The sequence below is a fragment of the Zalophus californianus genome, chromosome 14, assembly GCF_009762305.2.
Source record: "Zalophus californianus isolate mZalCal1 chromosome 14, mZalCal1.pri.v2, whole genome shotgun sequence".
Classification (NCBI taxonomy): domain Eukaryota; kingdom Metazoa; phylum Chordata; class Mammalia; order Carnivora; family Otariidae; genus Zalophus; species Zalophus californianus.
Window position 1 is genome coordinate 228,053 of NC_045608.1, and position 18,865 is coordinate 246,917.

Below are 18,865 nucleotides of genomic sequence, written 5' to 3' on the forward strand. Positions count from 1 at the left end.
TTGCAATGAATCTCATAAACAAAATGTTAAGTGAAAGAAACAAAACACAAATCACTATATACTACAGCAGATGACACCAAACTGCAGTGTTTAAGGATGAACACTTAGGAGTAAAACTAGAAAGAGAAGCACAGAAATGGTTACAAAAGTCGGGATCCCGGTTCCCTCTGTCAGGAGGGAGAGGTTGTGATTGGCACACGAAGGGCCTCATTTGGGCTGGGAATGTTCTACTTCTTGACCTGAATGGCGGCCTCACGGGTATGCAGTTGATAATAATTCATTAAGCTGTACCTTTACATTTTATGTACTTTTCCATATGTGAATACTGCCTCACAATTAAAGAGGTACATAAAATATGCAATTAGGATTACTAAGTACTTTGGTATTTTCCGCTTGGGTCACACTCTGTGGAAAACTATGAAAAATGACTGTAAGACCCAGGGATTTACATTTCTCTGAGGGCATTACCCACACTATATCATTTATTCAAAAACTTCATCAAAGAATGACCAAGAAATATTTACTTTCTATGAAGAACTAATTTACTTTTACCTTTGGATAATGCAACTCGTAGAAACATTCTTATTTCTTTATTGTAACTGCTAAAAATTTGAAAACCAAGTTTGTAGCTCAAATTCATTAATTATGTAGGACACTATGGCTTACAAAAATTCAGGGGCGCCTGGGTGGCTCAGTTGAAGCATCTGACTTGATTTCAGCTGAGGTCATGATCTCAGGATTGTGGGATCGAGCCCATGGAGCTCTGTGCTGGGTGTGGAATCTATTTAAGATTCCCCCCTTTCCCTCTCCCTCTGCCCTGCCACCTCCCACCCTGCTCACACTCTCTCTCTAACAAAACAAAAACAAAAGCAGTTAAAATCTTAAGACCTTCTCAAGGTCCTATGAAGTTGACCCTTGAAGGCGCGCCTGGGTGGCTCAGTCGAGTAAGTGTTGCTTTTGGCTCAGGTCATGATCCCGGGGTCCTGGGATGGAGCCCCATAGCAAGCTCCCTGCTCAGTGTGGAGCCTGCTTCTCTCTCTCCCTCTGCCTGCCGCTACCCCTGTTTGTGCTCTCTCTCTCAAATAAATAAAATCTTTAAAAAAAAAATTAAAAAGTTGGACCTTGAACATCACGGGTGTGAACTGTGCAGGTCCACTTACATGTGGAGTTTTCAATAAATACTGTTATAGTACTATAAATGTATTTTCTCTTATGACTTTAATAACATTTTCTTTTCCCTAGGTTTATCATAAAACACAGCATATAATACACATAGAAAATACATGCTATCACCTGTTACCGGTAAGGCTTCTGGTCAACAGTAGGCTGTGAGGAGGTAAGTTTTGGGGGAGCTGAAAGTTACACATGGATTTTCCACAGTGCAGGGAGCCGGCGCCCCTGACCCCACTGTTCTAACTGCTCCCGTTTTGTCCCAACCCAGGTCTTCTATGCTGAGGCTATTTTCCCCTGATTTCTTAACTACTTATACTTTTTTCACTAGAAGACGTACACACCTCTTCTAATCCCCTGGAAAATAAAGAAGCAATCACCTCACCTGTAACATGGTCATTTTCTGTTGCAAGATGAGTAGCACCTCTGAGCTCTGCTCCACCCCAAGTCTCTTCTGCTTTTGTCCCGGAGCTCCGCCAGGAGGCCGTGGCTGGGTCTCTCACACCGGGAGCAGGTTCCTGGCTCCAGGAGCTCCTTCCTTACATCACATGAGCAGGCTTATCTGTGGGTAACCAGGATTCGTGGACTTAGGAACAAATGCACTTTGATGGGTATACTCTTGCTGCACCTAAAATCTTTTCTCCTCTTGCTAGGAATCAGGCATTCACGGTCATCTGTGTTTCTATGTAACTGAAATAGGGCTAGCCAGGAATAGGAACAGGATACAGTGCAAAAGAAGAGCGGAAGTCTGTGACTTGGCAAGAGATAGCAGAAATAAAGTACTTCTGATATCCACTCACTGCTCACTCTGGACACTACAGGATAAATCACTTTCACAGGTGCAACGAAGTACAACTCTATTTTAGGCAGATGGAATTTGGAGAGCTTAAGTGATTTGCATTAAAAAAGACTTGAGTTTCAATCAACTCTTCCCTTAACTGGCTACATGGCTTTGGGCAAAACCAGACAATCTTTATCTGTATGAGCCTTAGCTCCCTACGAAAGGGGTCTACACCCCCTCAACTCTATCAACTTTTGAAGGAAGTATGTTAAAATCTCCCAATAAGATTACAGTTTGGTAAATTTTACCTTGTAATCTTGTTGATATTTGGATTATATGTTTAAAGCTATGTTGTTCGACACAAGGAGGTTATGTATTTCTGGAAGATTATGCTTTAATCATTGCATAATGGCACTCCATATGCCAAATCATGCTCCTTTCTTGGCTTTTAAGCCTCATTTTTTTACTTGCTAAAATTGTGAGGTAAAGTGGACCTTTGGGTCCACTTAACAGTGGCATTCTGAGGAATAAATGAAATAATAAAAGGAATGTGAATGCTTTCTTCATGTAAGGGAAAATACTAAGCACTTTATGACACTCACAGACAACCCGAGGAGGCATTTAACAGAATCTCCACCGTACCAAAAGCAAGCAGAGATCTTTAAAGTGACTGCATAGCTGTTAAGTAGCAGAATTGGAATATTGTTTCTCTTTCTTGCTATGCTCAAGGCACTTACTACTAAAATCATGTCACGTGGGTGTATTTATGCAGACACCCTTCATACATCCTCAAATTAGCTTTTATCTCTGTGCACACTTTCAGTCACCATATTTCCACAGAAACACAAATGATGAACGGCCTGCTGCCCCCAAATCATAATAAAAAAACAACACTTAAAAAACAAGCTCTTGGGGCGCCTGGGTGGCTCAGTTGGTTAAGCGACTGCCTTCGGCTCGGGTCATGATCCTGGAGTCCCAGGATCGAGTCCCACATCGGGCTCCCTGCTCAGCAGGGAGTCTGCTTCTCCCTCTGACCCTCTTCCCTCTCGTGCTTTCTATCTCATTCTCTCTCTCTCTCTCAAATAAATAAATAAAAATCTTTAAAAAAAAAAAAAAAAAAAAAAAAAAAAGCTCTTGCTCTCCCAGCCGAAGCCCGGGGGACCAGAGCGAGATGCGGGGACCATGTTCCAACGCAAGCTGACAGCCCTTGACTACCACAACCCGGCTGGCTTCAACTGCAAAGATGAAACAATTTAGAAACTTTTATTGTTTGGCTTTAAGACCAGAAAATCAGACACTACAAGATTGAAGACAGAGGTAATTTAAGAACCATCCACAGCAGTGACTGGCCCAAGTTCTTTGAAAAGTATCTCAAAGATGTTAATTGTCCTTTCAAGATTCAAGACCGACAAGAAGCAATTGACTGGCTTCTTGGTTTAGCTGTTAGACTTGAATATGGAGATAATGCTGAAAAATACAAGGACTTGGTCCCGGATAATACAAAAAATGCTGATAATGCAGCTAAAAATGCAGAGCCATTGATCAACTTAGATGTAAATAATCGTGATTTTAAAGCTGGTGTAATGGCTTTGGCTAACCTTCTTCAGATTCAGTGTAATGATGATTACCTGGTAACGCTTAAGGCAATTCGCATTTTGGTCCAGGAGCGACTGACCAAGGATGCAGTTGCTAAAGCAAATCAAACAAAAGAGGACTTGCCTGTTGCTTTAGACAAACATATTCTTGGTTTTGACACAGGAGATGCAGTTCTTAATGAAGCTGCTCAAATTCTGCGACTGCTGCATATAGAAGAGCTCAGAGAGCCACGGAAAAAACTCATGAAGCCATAGTAGCTGTTCAGGCAATTATCGCTGATCCAAAGACAGACCACAGACTGGGGAAAGTCAGAAGATGAACATTTTAGGATTTCAGCTTCTCACCTACTTAGTACAATTGGGAACCATGTACGCTCTGGCATGTGTTTGGAAATCAGGTGTCACATTTTCAAGGGAAGAATCCTAGAAAATTGACTATGTTCTCGAGATTTACCATCATTGTTTTTTCTTTAATAAAGTTCAGGAAAGTGGAAAAAAAAAAAAAAGCTCTTCCCTTTCATGCCTTTCTGCAACTCAAACTTCAGCACCAGTTCAGAAACACATAGGGAGGTTTCTCCCAGTTACACAAGAAATGATGCTTTTACATAATGAAAATACCTGCATCTTAGAACAGTGGGGGCGTATGAGCGTTACCCAAGTATTAGCTATACTTATTACTGCAGCAGTGGAACACGATGGCAAAATTCAGAAATGTATACAAGCTAATAAGAAACAACTGGTACCTCTATTACCACACCACAGACAACCCTTCTTAGGAGATGGGGAAACTGGATATTTTTTAACAAAAATGTAAGTATGTGGTCACATTTAAAAACCATTTTTGGGGACGCCTGGGTGGCTCAGTTGCTAAACATCTGCCTTCGGCTCAGGTGTTGATCCCAGCGTCCTGGGATCCCAGCTCCACGCTCCGCGGGAAGCCTGCTTCTCCCTCTCCCTCTGCCACTCCCCGTGTTCCCTCTCTCGCTGTCTCTCTCTCTCTGTCAATAAATAAATCAAAACCACTTTTGTGATTTTTCCCCCTACTACGTAAAGACCATCGTTCCAGGTCAATAAACACAGTTCTATGATAGCCACAGCCTTCTCATGTAAAACAATAAAAAGGTAGAAAATAAAATCTACTCTAAAAGAAAAAACAAACTATGTAGGAATATACTTGGACAAAAACATGTAAGATCCGTATGAAAGAAACTAAAACCACCAATGGAGACTATAAAGAGAGGCTTCATACATGTACAATCTGGTCTTGCTCTGGGATAAATTACTTCACAGTGATGTAGTTTAGCCCCAAATGATATTTTTTTTATTTTTTTTAAGATTTTATTTATTTATTTAAGAGAGAGAATGAGAGAGAGAGAGCACATGAGAGGGGGGAGGGTCAGAGGGAGAAGGAGACTCCCTGCTGAGCAGGGAGCCCGATGCGGGACTCGATCCCGGGACTCCAGGATCATGACCTGATCAGCCCCAAATGATTTCTATCGTTAGTCGAGTCCAATCATAATCTCAAAAAGTTTTTCTTTAATAAGCAATTCTAGGGACGGCTGGGTGGCTCTGTCAGTGAAGCACCTGCCTTTGGCTCAGGTCATGATCCCAGAGTCCTGGGATTGAGTCACGCATCAGGCTCCCTGCTCAGCCGAGAGTCTGCTTCTCCCTCTCCCACTCCCCCTGCTCGTACTCTCACTCTCTCTCTGGCAAATAAATAAATAAAATCTTAAAAAAAAAAAAAAAATCCAAGCAATTCTAAAGTTCATCTGGAAGAAAAAACGTTCAGGAATACCTTGGACACTTTTAGAAATAAAAAATAATTGGGGCACCTGGGTGGCTCAGTTGGTTAAGCGAATGACTCTTGATTTTGGCTCGGGTTGTGATCTCAAGGTAGTGAGATTGCGCCCTGAGTCAGGCTCCACTCCGCACTCGGTGGGGAGTCTGCTTGAAGATTCTCTCCCTCTTCCCCTCCCCCAACATGCACACACCCCCTCTCTCAAATAAATAAATCTTTTAAAAAATTACAGAATAATGAATGTGAACAGGTCCATGTAATATTAACATGTATTATAAAATCAAATAATTAAAAATATTTGACACTGTCTCCATAAGACATTCAGATGAATTAAGCATAACAGTTCAAATATGTAAGAATTTAGCAGACCAGGGGCACCCGGGTGGCTCAGTCATTAAAGCATCTGCCTTTGGCTTGGGTCATGATCCCAGGATCCTGGGATCGAGCCCCACATCAGGCAGAGCAGGGAGCCTGTTTCTCCCTCTCCCACTACCCCTGCTGTGTTCCCCCTCTCTTGCTCTGTCATTCCCTGTCAAATAAATAAATAAAATCTTAAAAAAAAAAAAAAAGAATTTAGCAGGCCATAAATGTGGCTTTTTTTTTAAGATTTTATTTATTTGAGAAAGACAGAACATGCACATGAGCGGGGAAAGGGGCAGAGATTGTTTAATGAACAGAAATTATTAATATTTAGAAGAAAATAAAGCTAGTTTTGTATCTCACACATTAAAACAAACTACTTCCATATGGATTTTAATTTAAACCACAACGATGCCTTAAGAAAACAGTTGATGCACCCCAATGTTTATAGCAGCAATGTCCACAATAGCCAAACTATGGAAAAGAGCCCAGATGTCCATCAACAGATGAATTGATAAAGATGTGGTGTATGTATACAATTGAATATTATGCAGCCATCAAAAAATGAAATTTTGCCATTTTCAACAACGTGGATGGAACTAGAGGGTATTATGCTAAGCAAAATAAGTCAATCAGAGAAAGACAATTATCATATGATCTCACTGATATGTGGAATTTGAGAAACAAGGCAGATCATTGGGGAAGAGAGGAAAAATGATACAAGACAAAACCAGAGAGGGAGATAAACCATAAGAGACTCTTAATCTCAGGAAACAAACGGAGGGTTGCTGGAGTGGTGGGGGGTGGGAGGGATGGGGTGGCTGAGTGATGGACATTGGGGAGGGTATGTACTATGGTGAGGGCTGTGTACTGTGTAAGACTGTTGAATCACAGAACTGTACCCCTGAAACATATAATACGTTATATGTTAATAAAAAATAAAAGGGGCGCTGGGTGGCTCAGCTGGTTAAGCGTCTGCCTTCGGCTCAGGTCATGATCCCAGGGTCCTGGGATCGAGCCCCACATCGGGCTCCCTGCTCAACAGGAAGCCTGCTTCTCCCTCCCCCACCCCCCCTGCTTGTGTTCCTGCTCTCGCTGTGTCTCTCTCTGTCAAATAAATAAATAAATAAAATCTTAAAAAAATTTTTTAATTAAAAAGAAAACACAGATGATTATTTGTGTAATTTGGGGGAAAATTTGCCTATACATAATACAAAGACAAAAACCATAATTAAAAGTCAATAAATTTGACCATTAAAAAATTTAAAAACCTCTGCATGGTTAAAAAAAAAAGTCAGTTATAACCGCATAACCACTCCCCTGCTCCACACAAACACCAGGAAAATATACCTACAACAAATGTCATTTGCTTTGCATTATGCTTTACCTTCATTTCACATAATAAAAATTCTGGCATTGGGGGCGCCTGGGTGGCTCAGAGGGTTAAGCGTCTGCCTTCGGCTCAGGTCATGATCCCAGGGTCCTAGGATCGAGTCCCGCATCGGGCTCCCTGCTCAGTGGGGAGCCTGCTTCTCCCTCTGCTTCTCTGTCTCTCATGAATAAATAAAATCTTAAAAAAAAAAATTCTGGCACTGTGACAAATAAAACTATGTTTATCACACAAGCCATTTCCTTAAGCAGACGGCCAAATTCACAGTATGATTTTAAAATTTCCTTTGTAATTGTTGTCAAAGACTACTCAGTAAAGATTACTTGGGTTTCAATGAAAACTCATCAAAAGTAGAAAACTCATCATGTCATGTCAAATGATGTGGACCTAAGAGGTGCCTGTGGGGGCTCAGTCAGTTAAGCATCCAGCTCGCGATTTCAGCTCAGGTCATGATCTTGGGGTCCTAGGATCAAGCCCTGAGTTCAGCATGCTCAGCGGGGAGTCTGCTTGAGACTCTCTCCCCCCTTCTTCCTCTGTCCCTCCCCAACTCCCTCTCAAAGAAAAAAAAATGATGTAGACTTACTATAGAAAATACACAGAATTGAGAATTTCAGGTGAACAAGTGTGACAAGCCATCAGTGTGGTAGTATTATTTCCAGTATTTGTTATTCAGAAAAACGCAGACTCAACCTTACTCTAATTTAAACGTGTTTTTGAAAGTTGGAAGTTTTGAGAAGTTTTCTCCTGAACTCTTTTATATGGCTCCCACGTGTCCTCTCAGCAAATGGAAGCCTAAGCCCTTCTCTGTACAACTGGCCCAGTTTAACGGACTATTTTTGTGTACCTTGGCAGCTTCCTGCATAACACGCAGCTTTCCCTGAGACAGCTCTCACATTTGTCTTCAGAAGGAAGGGGCAACCATCAGCATCATCGTGTAGTTCCACTTAGCATCAAGTTCTGAAGGAATTTCAGGGGAAACGTAGAGAATAATAAAAAATAACATTTACTTACTTACTGTGACAGATGTTTTACACATTTTTTTTTAATGCATCCAGCACCCATTACAAAAAGTGGTAAGGCACAGAGGTTCAGCAACTTGCCCAACATCGATGACACACCTAGGAAGTGGCAGATCCAGGCCACTGGTCCCATTCAGTGTCCCCAAAGACCTGCAGTCACAGCCCCTCAACAAAAGTGGGGGGTGGGGGGGGCAAAGGCCTCCAGAATTTCTGTTTACATTCCAGTACTGGTGCCATCCAGTCCCCTATCCTGAAATAATGCCACCAGGGCAAAATAAGGATAAAAACAAAAGAAAGAAGGGCATCGGGATGGCTCAGCCAGTTAAGTGCCCGACTCTCCATCTCGGCTCAGGTCTGGATCTCAGGGTCGTGAATTCAAACCCCGCATTGGGCTCCACGCTGGGTGTAGAGGCTACTTAAAAACAAACAAAACAGGGGCGCCTGGGTGGCTCAGTCCTTAAGCGCCTGCCTTAGGCTCAGGTCATGCTCCCAGGGTCCTGGGATCGAGCCCCGCATCGGGCTCCCTGCTCCTTGGGAGCCTGCTTCTCTGCCCCTCTCTGGCTTGTTTTCTCTCTCTCTCTCAAATAAACAAATATTTAAAAAAAAAAAGTATGCGTTAATGACAGCAAAAAGCATTAGAACTAGAAAAGAAAAAAAGAAAAAGGTCATTTCTTTGCACTCCCTCATTTTCAGGCGATAAACGTGAGACCCCCGAAATCGTAGAATGGAGTGTCCAAAGTGGCAGAGGTGGATCACAGTCAGAGAGAGAGAACTTCAGGCCGTAGCAACCAGCTGCTATCAAAAACCTATGTGGGGTTTGTTTCTGGCTTTGGGGTTTTTGTTTTTAGTAGCGAAGCCTTTAAAAACAGCTCTACTGGGGCGCCTGGGTGGCTCCGATGGTTAAGCGTCTGCCTTGGGCTCAGGTCATGATCGCAAGGTCCTGGGATGGAGCCCCGCTGCTTCCCCCTCTCCCTCTGCCTCTCTCCCTGCTCCTGCTTTCTCTTTGTATCTCTGCGTCTCAAATGAATAAATAAAATCCTTTAAAAAAAAAAAAAAAAAACAGCTCTACTGATAAGAGGCAGAACGGGGCTGGGTGAAGCCAGACTGGAGGGGGACAGGCGGCCCTGCAGGGAAGTCGCCCCGGCAGCGGGACCCCACACCCTCCCTGCGCGGCCCCCGGGGCGCACGTGCCCGGGGCCCGCGGCCCCCGCACAGCCAGGGACGCCCGGCGAGGGGGCGCCCTCGAGGGCCGCATCCAGGAACCGGGGCGTCCCCGCACCCGCGCGCGGACCCCGCGCCCCCCCACTCACCACGCGCCCCGCCGCGCTGCCCGCGAACCCCCGCCCGCCCACACGCCGGTGCCCACAGGCCTCCGAGCCTGCCGCCCACACGACCCCCGCACTCGTCCCAAACGCCGGCCCGGACGAAGTCCGCCCCCGAACCACCCCCACCGCCAGCACGGACCCCAGACCTCCGTCGTTGGACGCGCAGGCCCACGAGCCACGTGACCCGCCCCAGCGCCCCCAGCCCCGCCGCCGCCCCGCCCCCAGCCCGCATGCGCCGCTGGCCCGCATGCGCCCCTGGCCCGCACGCCTCCCCGGCCCGCGGACCTCCGTGCGGTGCTTGTGGGTCCGCGGGCTGCCGACCGGGCTGCGGCGGAGCCGGGGGCCGCGCACGGAGATGCGGCCGCGCGCGCGGAGACGCCCACACTCGCCTCTTGCTTGGCGGCCACGGACAAAGAGAAGGGGCGCAACCCGAAAGCGTCAGGGGCCGTGTGAGTGCGAGTACGCGTGCGCGAGAGAAAGACGCCTTTGTTTTTGCTTTTCTTTCCTTTTTTTTTTTTTTTGGTCACTCCAGGAAGCCGCCTTTGAACTACACTTCCCAGAAGGCACCGCGGCACGTAGGCGTCCCTGCGTCTGGGGCTCGCTGGTCGCCTGCAGACGCGAGGGCGACCGCCCGCCCGGGAGCGAGCGGCGTGAACGCGCGTCTGGGAGCGATGTATAGGGTCAGGATTTCAAACCCACCAATACGTTAGAAAAAAGGGGGGAAAAAAGACAACTGGCTTAAGAATTCAAGTGAGGAAATAAAAAAATGTATGCGTACATTTACGTTAAGTAGATAGGAATTAACAGGAAAAAGTAAAGCTGATCATAATTCAAGTGCGGGGGGGAGTTACAAACAAGTCACTACCCTTACAAAGAGACAGAAGGGCAGGGTGATAAAGAGAGAATAACCACAGACATGCAGGAAGTCGAGTGAGAATCCCCTGAACGCTAAGAAATTAGAAATTCTTGGTGAAACAGCTGACTCTCCAGGAATGGATGTGTCAAATTTGACCCGAGAAAGGAGAAAACCACTTCATGAGTAAAGATGAAGACAGTTTCAGAGATCCCGCGCCGAAAAGCATCGAACATTGAGTTTCCGGGGAATTTTTTCAAGTGATCAGAGAATTCTTACATGTAAAATTACCAGAGGAAATAGAAGGAGGAATTTTTCTACTGACTACTCAGCATAAAGACACCAAAATCGACAAATGTATGGTTTGAAAAAGCTCAGACAAAACCTGAGGATGACCCTGCAACACTCGACCACCCTGAGGCATTGCCCACAGAGGAGCGGGCAGTACCTCCCGCCAGCACCCTGGAACGCGGCGGGAACACGGGTGGCTGGGCCGTGCGTCCGTACCGCCCTATCGGCGAGTCCGAGGGGAAACAGCACCACCTCCGCAGTACGAAACGAACGTCTGAAACGTAAAGGGACCTTCCCGGGCGCCGCGGTGGCGCAGTCAGTCGGGCGTCTGCCTCCGGCCCGGGCCAGGGGCCCGGGTCCCTTGTTGGGCTGCCTGCGCGGCGGAGAATCTGTTTCTCCCCCTGCCTCCCCTCCCGGGCTGTGTGCGCGCTCGCGCTCGCGCTCGGAGATAAACATAGACGTTAACCATAAAACCAGTGCGCTCCTTAACGCCGGAACATCAGGAGGACTCGCTGACAAGAGACGGGTATATCTAAGATCAGGATTTTTAAAATTGAAGTGCGGGGCGCCGGGCGTCTGCCTCCGGCTCAGGTCACGGTCCCGGGGTCCCGGGATCGAGCCCCGCCTCGGGCTCCCTGCTCCGCGGGAGGCCTGCTTCTCCCTCTGCCGCTCCGCCTGCTCGTGTTCCCGCTCTCGCTGTGTCTCTGCCAAATAAATGAATAAAATCTTTTTTATTTTTTTAAAGATTTTATTTATTTATTTGAGAGAGAGAATGAAATAGAGAGAGCATGAGAGGGGGAGGGTCCGAGGGAGAAGCAGACTCCCCGCCGAGCAGGGAGCCCGATGCGGGACCCGATGCGGGACTCGATGCGGGACTCGATCCCCGGACTCCAGGATCATGACCTGAGCCGAAGGCAGTCACTTAACCAACTGAGCCACCCAGGCGCCGCACCACTCTGTTTTATTATTCTAGCTTAATAAAAACCTCATGTATCTAGAACAGAAATCTCTTCTAATTGTCCTTGCCCATGATTGCCTTGGATAGTTTGAGACCTGCAAACTTTCATGGAAATGTTAAGATCTGTCCCATTTCAAGAAAGAAAATGCTTCTATTGTTTTGACAGGAATTTTATTAAATTTATATTTTGTAAGCATTAGTATTTTTATTACATTGACTCTACTCCACCAATATATCTTTGAATTTTTCAGTTTTTTTAAAAAAAATTTAAGATTTTTATTTTTTAACCTTTTTTGAAAGATTTTATTTATTTGAGAAAGAGAGAGAGAGAGCACAAGCAGGGGGGAGGGGCAGAGGGAGAGGGAGAAACAGACTCAGGAGCCCGATGTGGGACTCAACCCCAGGACCCCAAGATCATGACCTGAGCAGAAAGCAGATGCTTAACCGACTGAGCCACCCAGGCGCCCCATACCATAAGTTTTGTCCTATATTTTTTTTCTTTCTACTCACTTTGCCATTTCTTTTTTTTTTTTTTTTAACTGAACACTCATAACACTCATGGTAACTCTTTACTTAGCATGTCTTCAACCTCATGGAAAAGTGATGGAAAATATTCTTGGAAATTGAGGTTGTAATGAAATTTTCGTCAAAATGTTTCTCCCCCAGGGGCACTTGGGTGGCTCAGTCAGTTAAGTGTCTGCCTTCAGCTCAGGTCATGATCTTGGGGTTCTGGGATCAAGCCCCGCATTGGTTCCCTGCTCAGCGGGGAGTCTGCTTCTCCCTCTCCCTCTGCTGCTCCCCCCGACTCATGCTCTGTCTCCTTCTCAAATAAATAAATAAAATCTTCAAAATTATTTTCCCCCAGATCTGCAACTGGGTTCTTAGAGTTTACCAGCTGATGCCATGGCTTATCTCACTGAGGGCTTGTTGATTTACTTCTTTTTTTTTTAAGATTTTATTTATTTAGTTAGAGAACATGTGAGCAGGGGGGAAGAGCAGAGGGAGAGGAGGAGAATCCTCGAGCAGACTCCCATCCGAGCCAGGACCCTGAGATCATGACCTGAGCCAAAATCAAGAGTCAGGAGCTTAACTGACTGAGCCACCGAGGCACCCGGACTTCCTTCTTGTTCTTTTTTTTTTTTTTTTAAACATTTTATTTATTTTTTGACAGAGAGAGACACAGCGAGAGAGGGAACACAAGCAGGGGGAGTGGGAGAGGGAGAAGCGGGATGTGGGGCTCGATCCCAGGGCCCTGAGATCATGACCTGAGCCGAAGGCAGTTGCTTAACGACTGAGCCACCCAGGCGCCCCCCTTCTTGTTCTTAAAGAGGAGAACTCCCAAATTTCTGTTTTGAGAGTATTTTGGTGGAGAAGGAGTTTAGTAATTATACATATGTGTTGTTGCAGGGGGTACACACGAAGTGGGGGAGGTCGTCAGAAAGCATTTTTTTCGTCTGAAGGGGTTCATGAGGTATTTATTCATTTGAGAGAGAGCACGAGCAGGGGGAGGGGCAGGAGGAGAGGGAGAAGCAGAACCTGCTGAGCAGGGACCCCGATGTGGGGCTCGATCCCAGGACCCTGCGATCATGACCTGAGCTGAAGGCAGACACTTAACTGACTGAGCCACCCAGGCGCCCCTCCTGAGGGCATTTCTTACTTTGGGGACATTTTACTAGCTGAAAAAACTGTCTGGGTCACTTAACATCTCGGCTCGTCCATTTGAGGGCATTAGGTGGGTTTTCTATCTTCCATCTACATTAGATGGCAATGTTGATAACTTGTCTGCCTTTACCTAAAAAGTCTCCTTTCCCCATGTTCCCATAACACTGTCCTCGAGTTCCTTCAAGCTCTCACCAACAACCTCTAGGCTCTGCTAATAACCTTCCCAAGGGCCCTTCAGGTTTTCACTAATATTTTCCTCAAGAGTCTTCCAGATTCTGCTTACCGCCCAGTGCCAAGGCCAGTAGGACCCTACTTCCAGGCCAAATTTCTATTTCAATCACAACTCTGCCTAAAATGTCACCCCCAAAATCTTAGCATACATAACAACAAAGATGTTCTCATGGTTCTGTTGGTCAGGATTTCAGGAAAGGTTTGGCTGGGCATTTGTGGTTCAGGACATCTCACGTAATGCTGTCCCGTTTGGTGGCTGCAGCTGGGAAGATGGCACTGGAGTGTATATGGGGAGGTGGACGGGCATCTCTTTCTCTTCATGTAGCCTCAGAACCTATGTAGTTTCTCCGCGTGGACTCTCAGAGGCTCCCCCCAGCACCAGAGCCTGAGGGACTGGCCACATGGCAGCCTGAGAGCTTCACGAGCAAGTACTCCAGTCGGGACAGCAGAAGCTGCATTGCCTTTTTTTAACTTATGGTGTGTGTGTGTGTGTGTGTGTGTGTGTGCGTGCGTGCGCGCTCGCACGTCTCCGTGCGTGTGTGCATGTGTGCCCACGTGTAACATGTCTGTGCATATGTGTAACACGTGTGCACGTGTGTGCATGTATGTGTGCCCGCGTGTAGCCCGTGTGTCCGCACTGTGTGCATGTGTATGTGTGCACGCATGCACGTGTGTCCGTGTGTGTGTGCCCGCGTGTGGCACGTGTGTGCATGTATATGTGCGCACGTGCACATGTGTCAGTGTGTGTGCGTGTGTGTGTAAGGGGGCGCAGCAGACCACCACCACATTCTGCAGCTACCAGGGACCATCAGCAAACGGGACTCAGTGGGAGGAGTGGTACATCCACATTGTGGAAGGGGAGGTAAAAAGGGCTGGCTCTTGGCTACAGCCATCTTTGGAAAGAAAAATCCACCATATATGTCAAAAATGGCCCATTATCGGTAATTTCATATAGTTCAACCTAAATATACAAATGTGTGGGGAAAGTAACCTGGATTCCATTTTACCCAGAAAACTTTCATCTATTTGGTCTATAATCATTGTTTTTCTATAGTCTCTATCCAGATTTGGTATGAAGTTTATACTAGGATTGTAAAATGAATTTGGGAGTAATCTATCCTTTTAAAATTTTCCAATACAGGGGCGCCTGGGTGGCTCAGTTGTTAAGCATCTGCCTTCGGCTCGGGTCATGATCCCGGGGTCGTGGGATCAAGTCCTGCACTGGGCTCCCTGCTTGGCGGGAAGCCTGCTTCTCCCTCTCCCACTCCCCCTGCTTGTGTTCCTGCTCTCGCTGTGTCTCTCTGTCAAATAAATAAATAAAATCTTTAAAAAAAAATTTTCCAATACTGCTTGTATAACATAATGATCAAGTCCTTTAATGTTTGGTAAAATTTTACTGTTCAGTAACCTAAGCTTGCTACATTTCTTAAGGGAAATTTCTGACTACAATTCAATTTCCATATTTGTTACTGACTTATTCAGTCTTGCTTTTTCTGCTTGGTCCATTTTGGTCATGTATAATTTGCAAGAAAATTGAGAATTTTTTTAAAGATTTTATTTACTTATTTGACAGATGCAAAGAGAGCAGAAGCAGGGGAAAGAGGGAGAAGCAGGCTCCCTGCTGAGCAGGGAGCCCAATGCAGGGCTCGATCCCAGGACCCCAAGATCATGACCTGAGTCGAAGGCAGATGCCTAACAAATGAGCCACCCAGGCGCCCTGAAAATTGAGAAATTTAATATAACCTTTCATATTTAGTGGTACATGATTATCGTTAGTATTCTCCTATAATTTTTCAAAATCTAAATTGTCTATATTTATGTCCTCCTTTCATCTCACATTAGTTACAAGTACTTTCTCATGAATGTTCATGAATCTGTCACCCAGTCTGAGAAACAGGAAATTACAAATAATTTGCAGCTTCTATTTGCTGCCCCTCCACAGAAGCAGACACCATCCTGAATAGTTTGGTTATCATTTTCTTGCTTCTGTTTCATCATTTTGTCACAAGATACATGCCTCTCTAAATAATATGTAATTCCGTTTCACTTTATTTTGGCCTCTAACAATGATATTATATACCTAGGGCTTGAACATATGGTTTATTCAGTTGCACTTTAAGTCATAGAACATAATATTCCATTGACTCTATATAATAGTTTATTCATTCCCCTTTTACATCTTTATTAGATTTGTTTTAATTGAAACTTCTATTGAGATAATTATAAATTCACCTGTAGTGTTAAAAATAACAGAAAGAGATCCTTATACTTTGCCCAGTTTACCCCAATGTTAACATTTTGCAAAACTACAGTACATCACAGCCAGAATATTGACCTTAATACAGCCCATAATACGTATTCAGATTTCTCCAGTTTCACTTACACTCATGTTGATGTACGAAGTTCTATTCAGTTTTATCACCTGTGTAGGTTCATGTATCAACAACAACTGAACAACTCTTCAATATCAGTACATGATACTGAACAGTTCCCACAGCACAAGATTTTTTTTTTACATTTAGTATTTTGATACTTTTGAAAATAGATTCATTTTATTAAATTCCATTTTGCAAAGTTTTTCTTGTATGTAGAAATAGAACTGACTTGGATATATTGACCTGACATCTGATTACTTTGCTAAATTCATTTTTTTATCTATTTAGAAATGATTTGATACTGATGAAAAGTTGAAAAAACAATCACAGAATTACAGAATTTACAGGATAGGGAAGATTCCTAAATACATTTTACCTACATTCCCCAGATGTCAACATTTTACCATGTCTGCTTTCTCCATAAAAGAAAATACTTCTCTCGAAAGGTAGAAGCATGAGTTGCAGACATAATTCCTCTACATTCTGAACACTGCAGAGTGTCTCCAAGAAGGTCATTCCATTATCTAACCACAGTAAGTTATCAAATTGAGGAAATGAACCTAAATGCAGTACTATTATCAAATACACAGAACTTATTCAAATTCCATCAATAGTCCTCATAAAGTCCAAGAAACAAAACTTGGATTCAATGTCCGATTGCATGTATCTTTAGTTACCTCTAAATTTAAAAAAAAAAAAAAATTTTTTTTAATTTTAGGTAAACTCTAGTCCACACGTGGGACTCGACTCACAACTCCAAAATCAAGAGCCGCATGTTCCCCTGACTGAGACAGCCAGGTGCCCCTCTTTAGTTACCTTTAAACTGGATCAGTCTTTCAGTCTTTCCTGACCTCAACATTTTTAAAAGTGTTGCCATTTTCATGCTGAATGACTCTATCCTGGGTTTGTTAGGTGTTTCCTCATGATTTTTTTTTAAAGATTTTATTTATTTGACAGAGAGAGACACAGCGAGAGAGGGAACACAAGCAGGGGGAGTGGCAGAAGGAGAAGCAGGCTTCCCGCGGAGCAGGGAGCCCGACGCGGGGCTCAATCCCAGGACCCTGGGATCATGACCTGAGCCGAAGGCAGGCACTTAACTGAGCCACCCAGGCGCCCCTCCTCATGATTTAGATTCACGTTACGCATTTTTGGCAGGAATACTACACAAGTGATGTGTCTTTATCAGAGATCCATATCAAGAGTTCCATATTTATTTGTGCCAAAAATAGCGATATTCATTTTGATTGCTTAAGGTGGTAAATGCCAGATTTCTCTTTTGTAAAATTCTTATTTTTCCAATTGTAATTAACAAGTATCTCGTGGGCAGAGGTTTTAAGACTAATATTCCCTCATAAAACTTTCACCCACCTAATTTTTGCATTCATGATGATTCTTGCCTAAGACAAATATTACTGTGCTGGCCACCAAGGGGTGAGTTTTCTAATTATGTCATTTCTTATATATTGATATTTTACTTTAAAGAAATAAGAGTTTTCCCTTCTCTCCTACTTGTTTATACATTTGCATATTTATATAAATATGGATCCATGGACTTATTTTATTCTTTTGGTTATAACCTGCTATCATTATTTGAATGCTCTAACTGTTCCAGATTTGGCAGTGTTAAGCTGGTTGCAGTGTTCTTTTGACAAGACTGCATCATGAAATTTTTGAGGTTTGTTCTATGACCTGGCACTTGGTCTATACTGTATAATATTCCCTGTGCACTTGAGAATAATGTATATTCTGCTGTAGTTGGGTGGAGTGCTCCATGTATATGTTAGGTCAAGGTTTATAGTGTTGTTCAAGCTGTCTATTTCTTTGTTGATTGTTATGCGTTGAATTGTATCCCCGCAGAAGAGATATGTTCGAATCCTGACCACACACCTCAGAACGTGACCTTATTTAGAGTCTACAGAGGTGATCATTTATTTTTTTTAAGATTTTTTAAAATTTATTTATTTGAGAGAGAGAGAATGAGAGAGAGCACAAGAATCGGGAGGGTCAGAGGGAGAAGCAGGCTCCCCACTGAGCAGGGAGCCCGATGCAGGACTCCATCCTGGGACTCCAGGATCATGACCTGAGCCGAAGGCAGTCGCTTAACCAACTGAGCCACCCAGGTGCCCGGTAATCATTTTTTTAAAAATATTTTATTTATTTAGGGGCGCCTGGGTGGCTCCATCGTTAGGCATCTGCCTTCGGCTCAGGTCAGGATCCCAGGGTCCTGGGATCGAGCCCGCATCGGGCTCCCTGCTCGGCGGGAAGCCTGCTTCTCCCTCTCCCTCTCCCCCTGCTTGTGCTTGCTCTCTCTCTCTGGCACATAAATAAATGAAATCTTCAAAAAGTAGTTCTTTAAAAAAAAAAAAAAGAAAATTGGGGGCGCCTGGGTGGCTCAGTTGTGAAGCGTCTGCCTTCGGCTCAGGTCATGGTCCCAGGGTCCTGGGATCGAGCCCGCATCGGGCTCCCTGCTCGGTGGGGAGTCTGCCTCTCCCTCTCCCACTCCCCTGCTTGTGTTCCCTCTCTCGCTGGGTCTCTCTCTGTCAAACAGATAAATAAAATCTTTAAAAAAAAAAAAAAAGACAATTGGAGGAAAAGATAATTTTTGTAATAAAGTGACAGAGAACTTGGCTAAACTGTGTTCTAGTGCTTCATACAAAGAACTTATAATGAACTGGAACGTTTAGCTGAACAGATTTCTAAGCAGAGTGTTGAAGACATGGCCTGACTTCTTGCTAATAGTACAATTCGGGAGGACAGAGATAAAGTGAAAAATGAATTGTTAAGCATAAAGGAACTAGATTTTGAAAATTTGAAAGATTCTCAGCTTATCCATATTGCAAAAAAATGAGAAAGCATGCTCTGGAGAGAACAAGGGTGTGCCTTGTGAATCCATCAGCCATCTCAGCAGGAATGCTACCAACTTGGATTGAAGGGGACAGAGAAAGGTGAATGAAGAAAGTCGTTGGCTGTCCTGGAAACAGGCCAATAGAGCTCTCTAGATGGGCACATGGGTCATCCTTAAAAGACAAAGGAAGACTGACCCAGAGGGCAGAGCCA

At 44.5% G+C, this 18,865-nt stretch overlaps 1 protein-coding gene and 1 pseudogene across 8 annotated transcripts in view; one reads left to right on the top strand and one right to left on the bottom strand.

Annotated features, from left to right (window-relative positions):
* Positions 1-18,865, bottom strand: part of LOC113913164 (zinc finger protein 84) — a 55,671-nt gene that overhangs the window by 16,666 nt on the left and 20,140 nt on the right. For 3 of the 8 annotated variants that reach the window (XM_027577211.1, XM_027577210.1, XM_027577205.1), the window contains exons 1-3: positions 9,724-9,841; positions 7,939-8,051; positions 1,556-1,732 (exon numbers count right to left, since the gene is read on the bottom strand). Coding sequence is in view for 6 of the 8 variants with exons in the window: in XM_027577205.1 (XP_027433006.1) it covers positions 1,556-1,570 (15 nt within the window). In the remaining 2 variants the exon portion in view is untranslated. Of the gene's footprint in view, positions 1-1,555; positions 1,733-7,938; positions 8,052-9,577; positions 9,624-9,723; positions 9,842-18,865 lie in introns of those variants that run through there. The other 5 variants (XM_035723875.1, XM_027577207.1, XM_027577206.2 and 2 more) reach the window with 4 other exon arrangements.
* Positions 3,134-3,866, top strand: LOC113913181 (annotated as a pseudogene).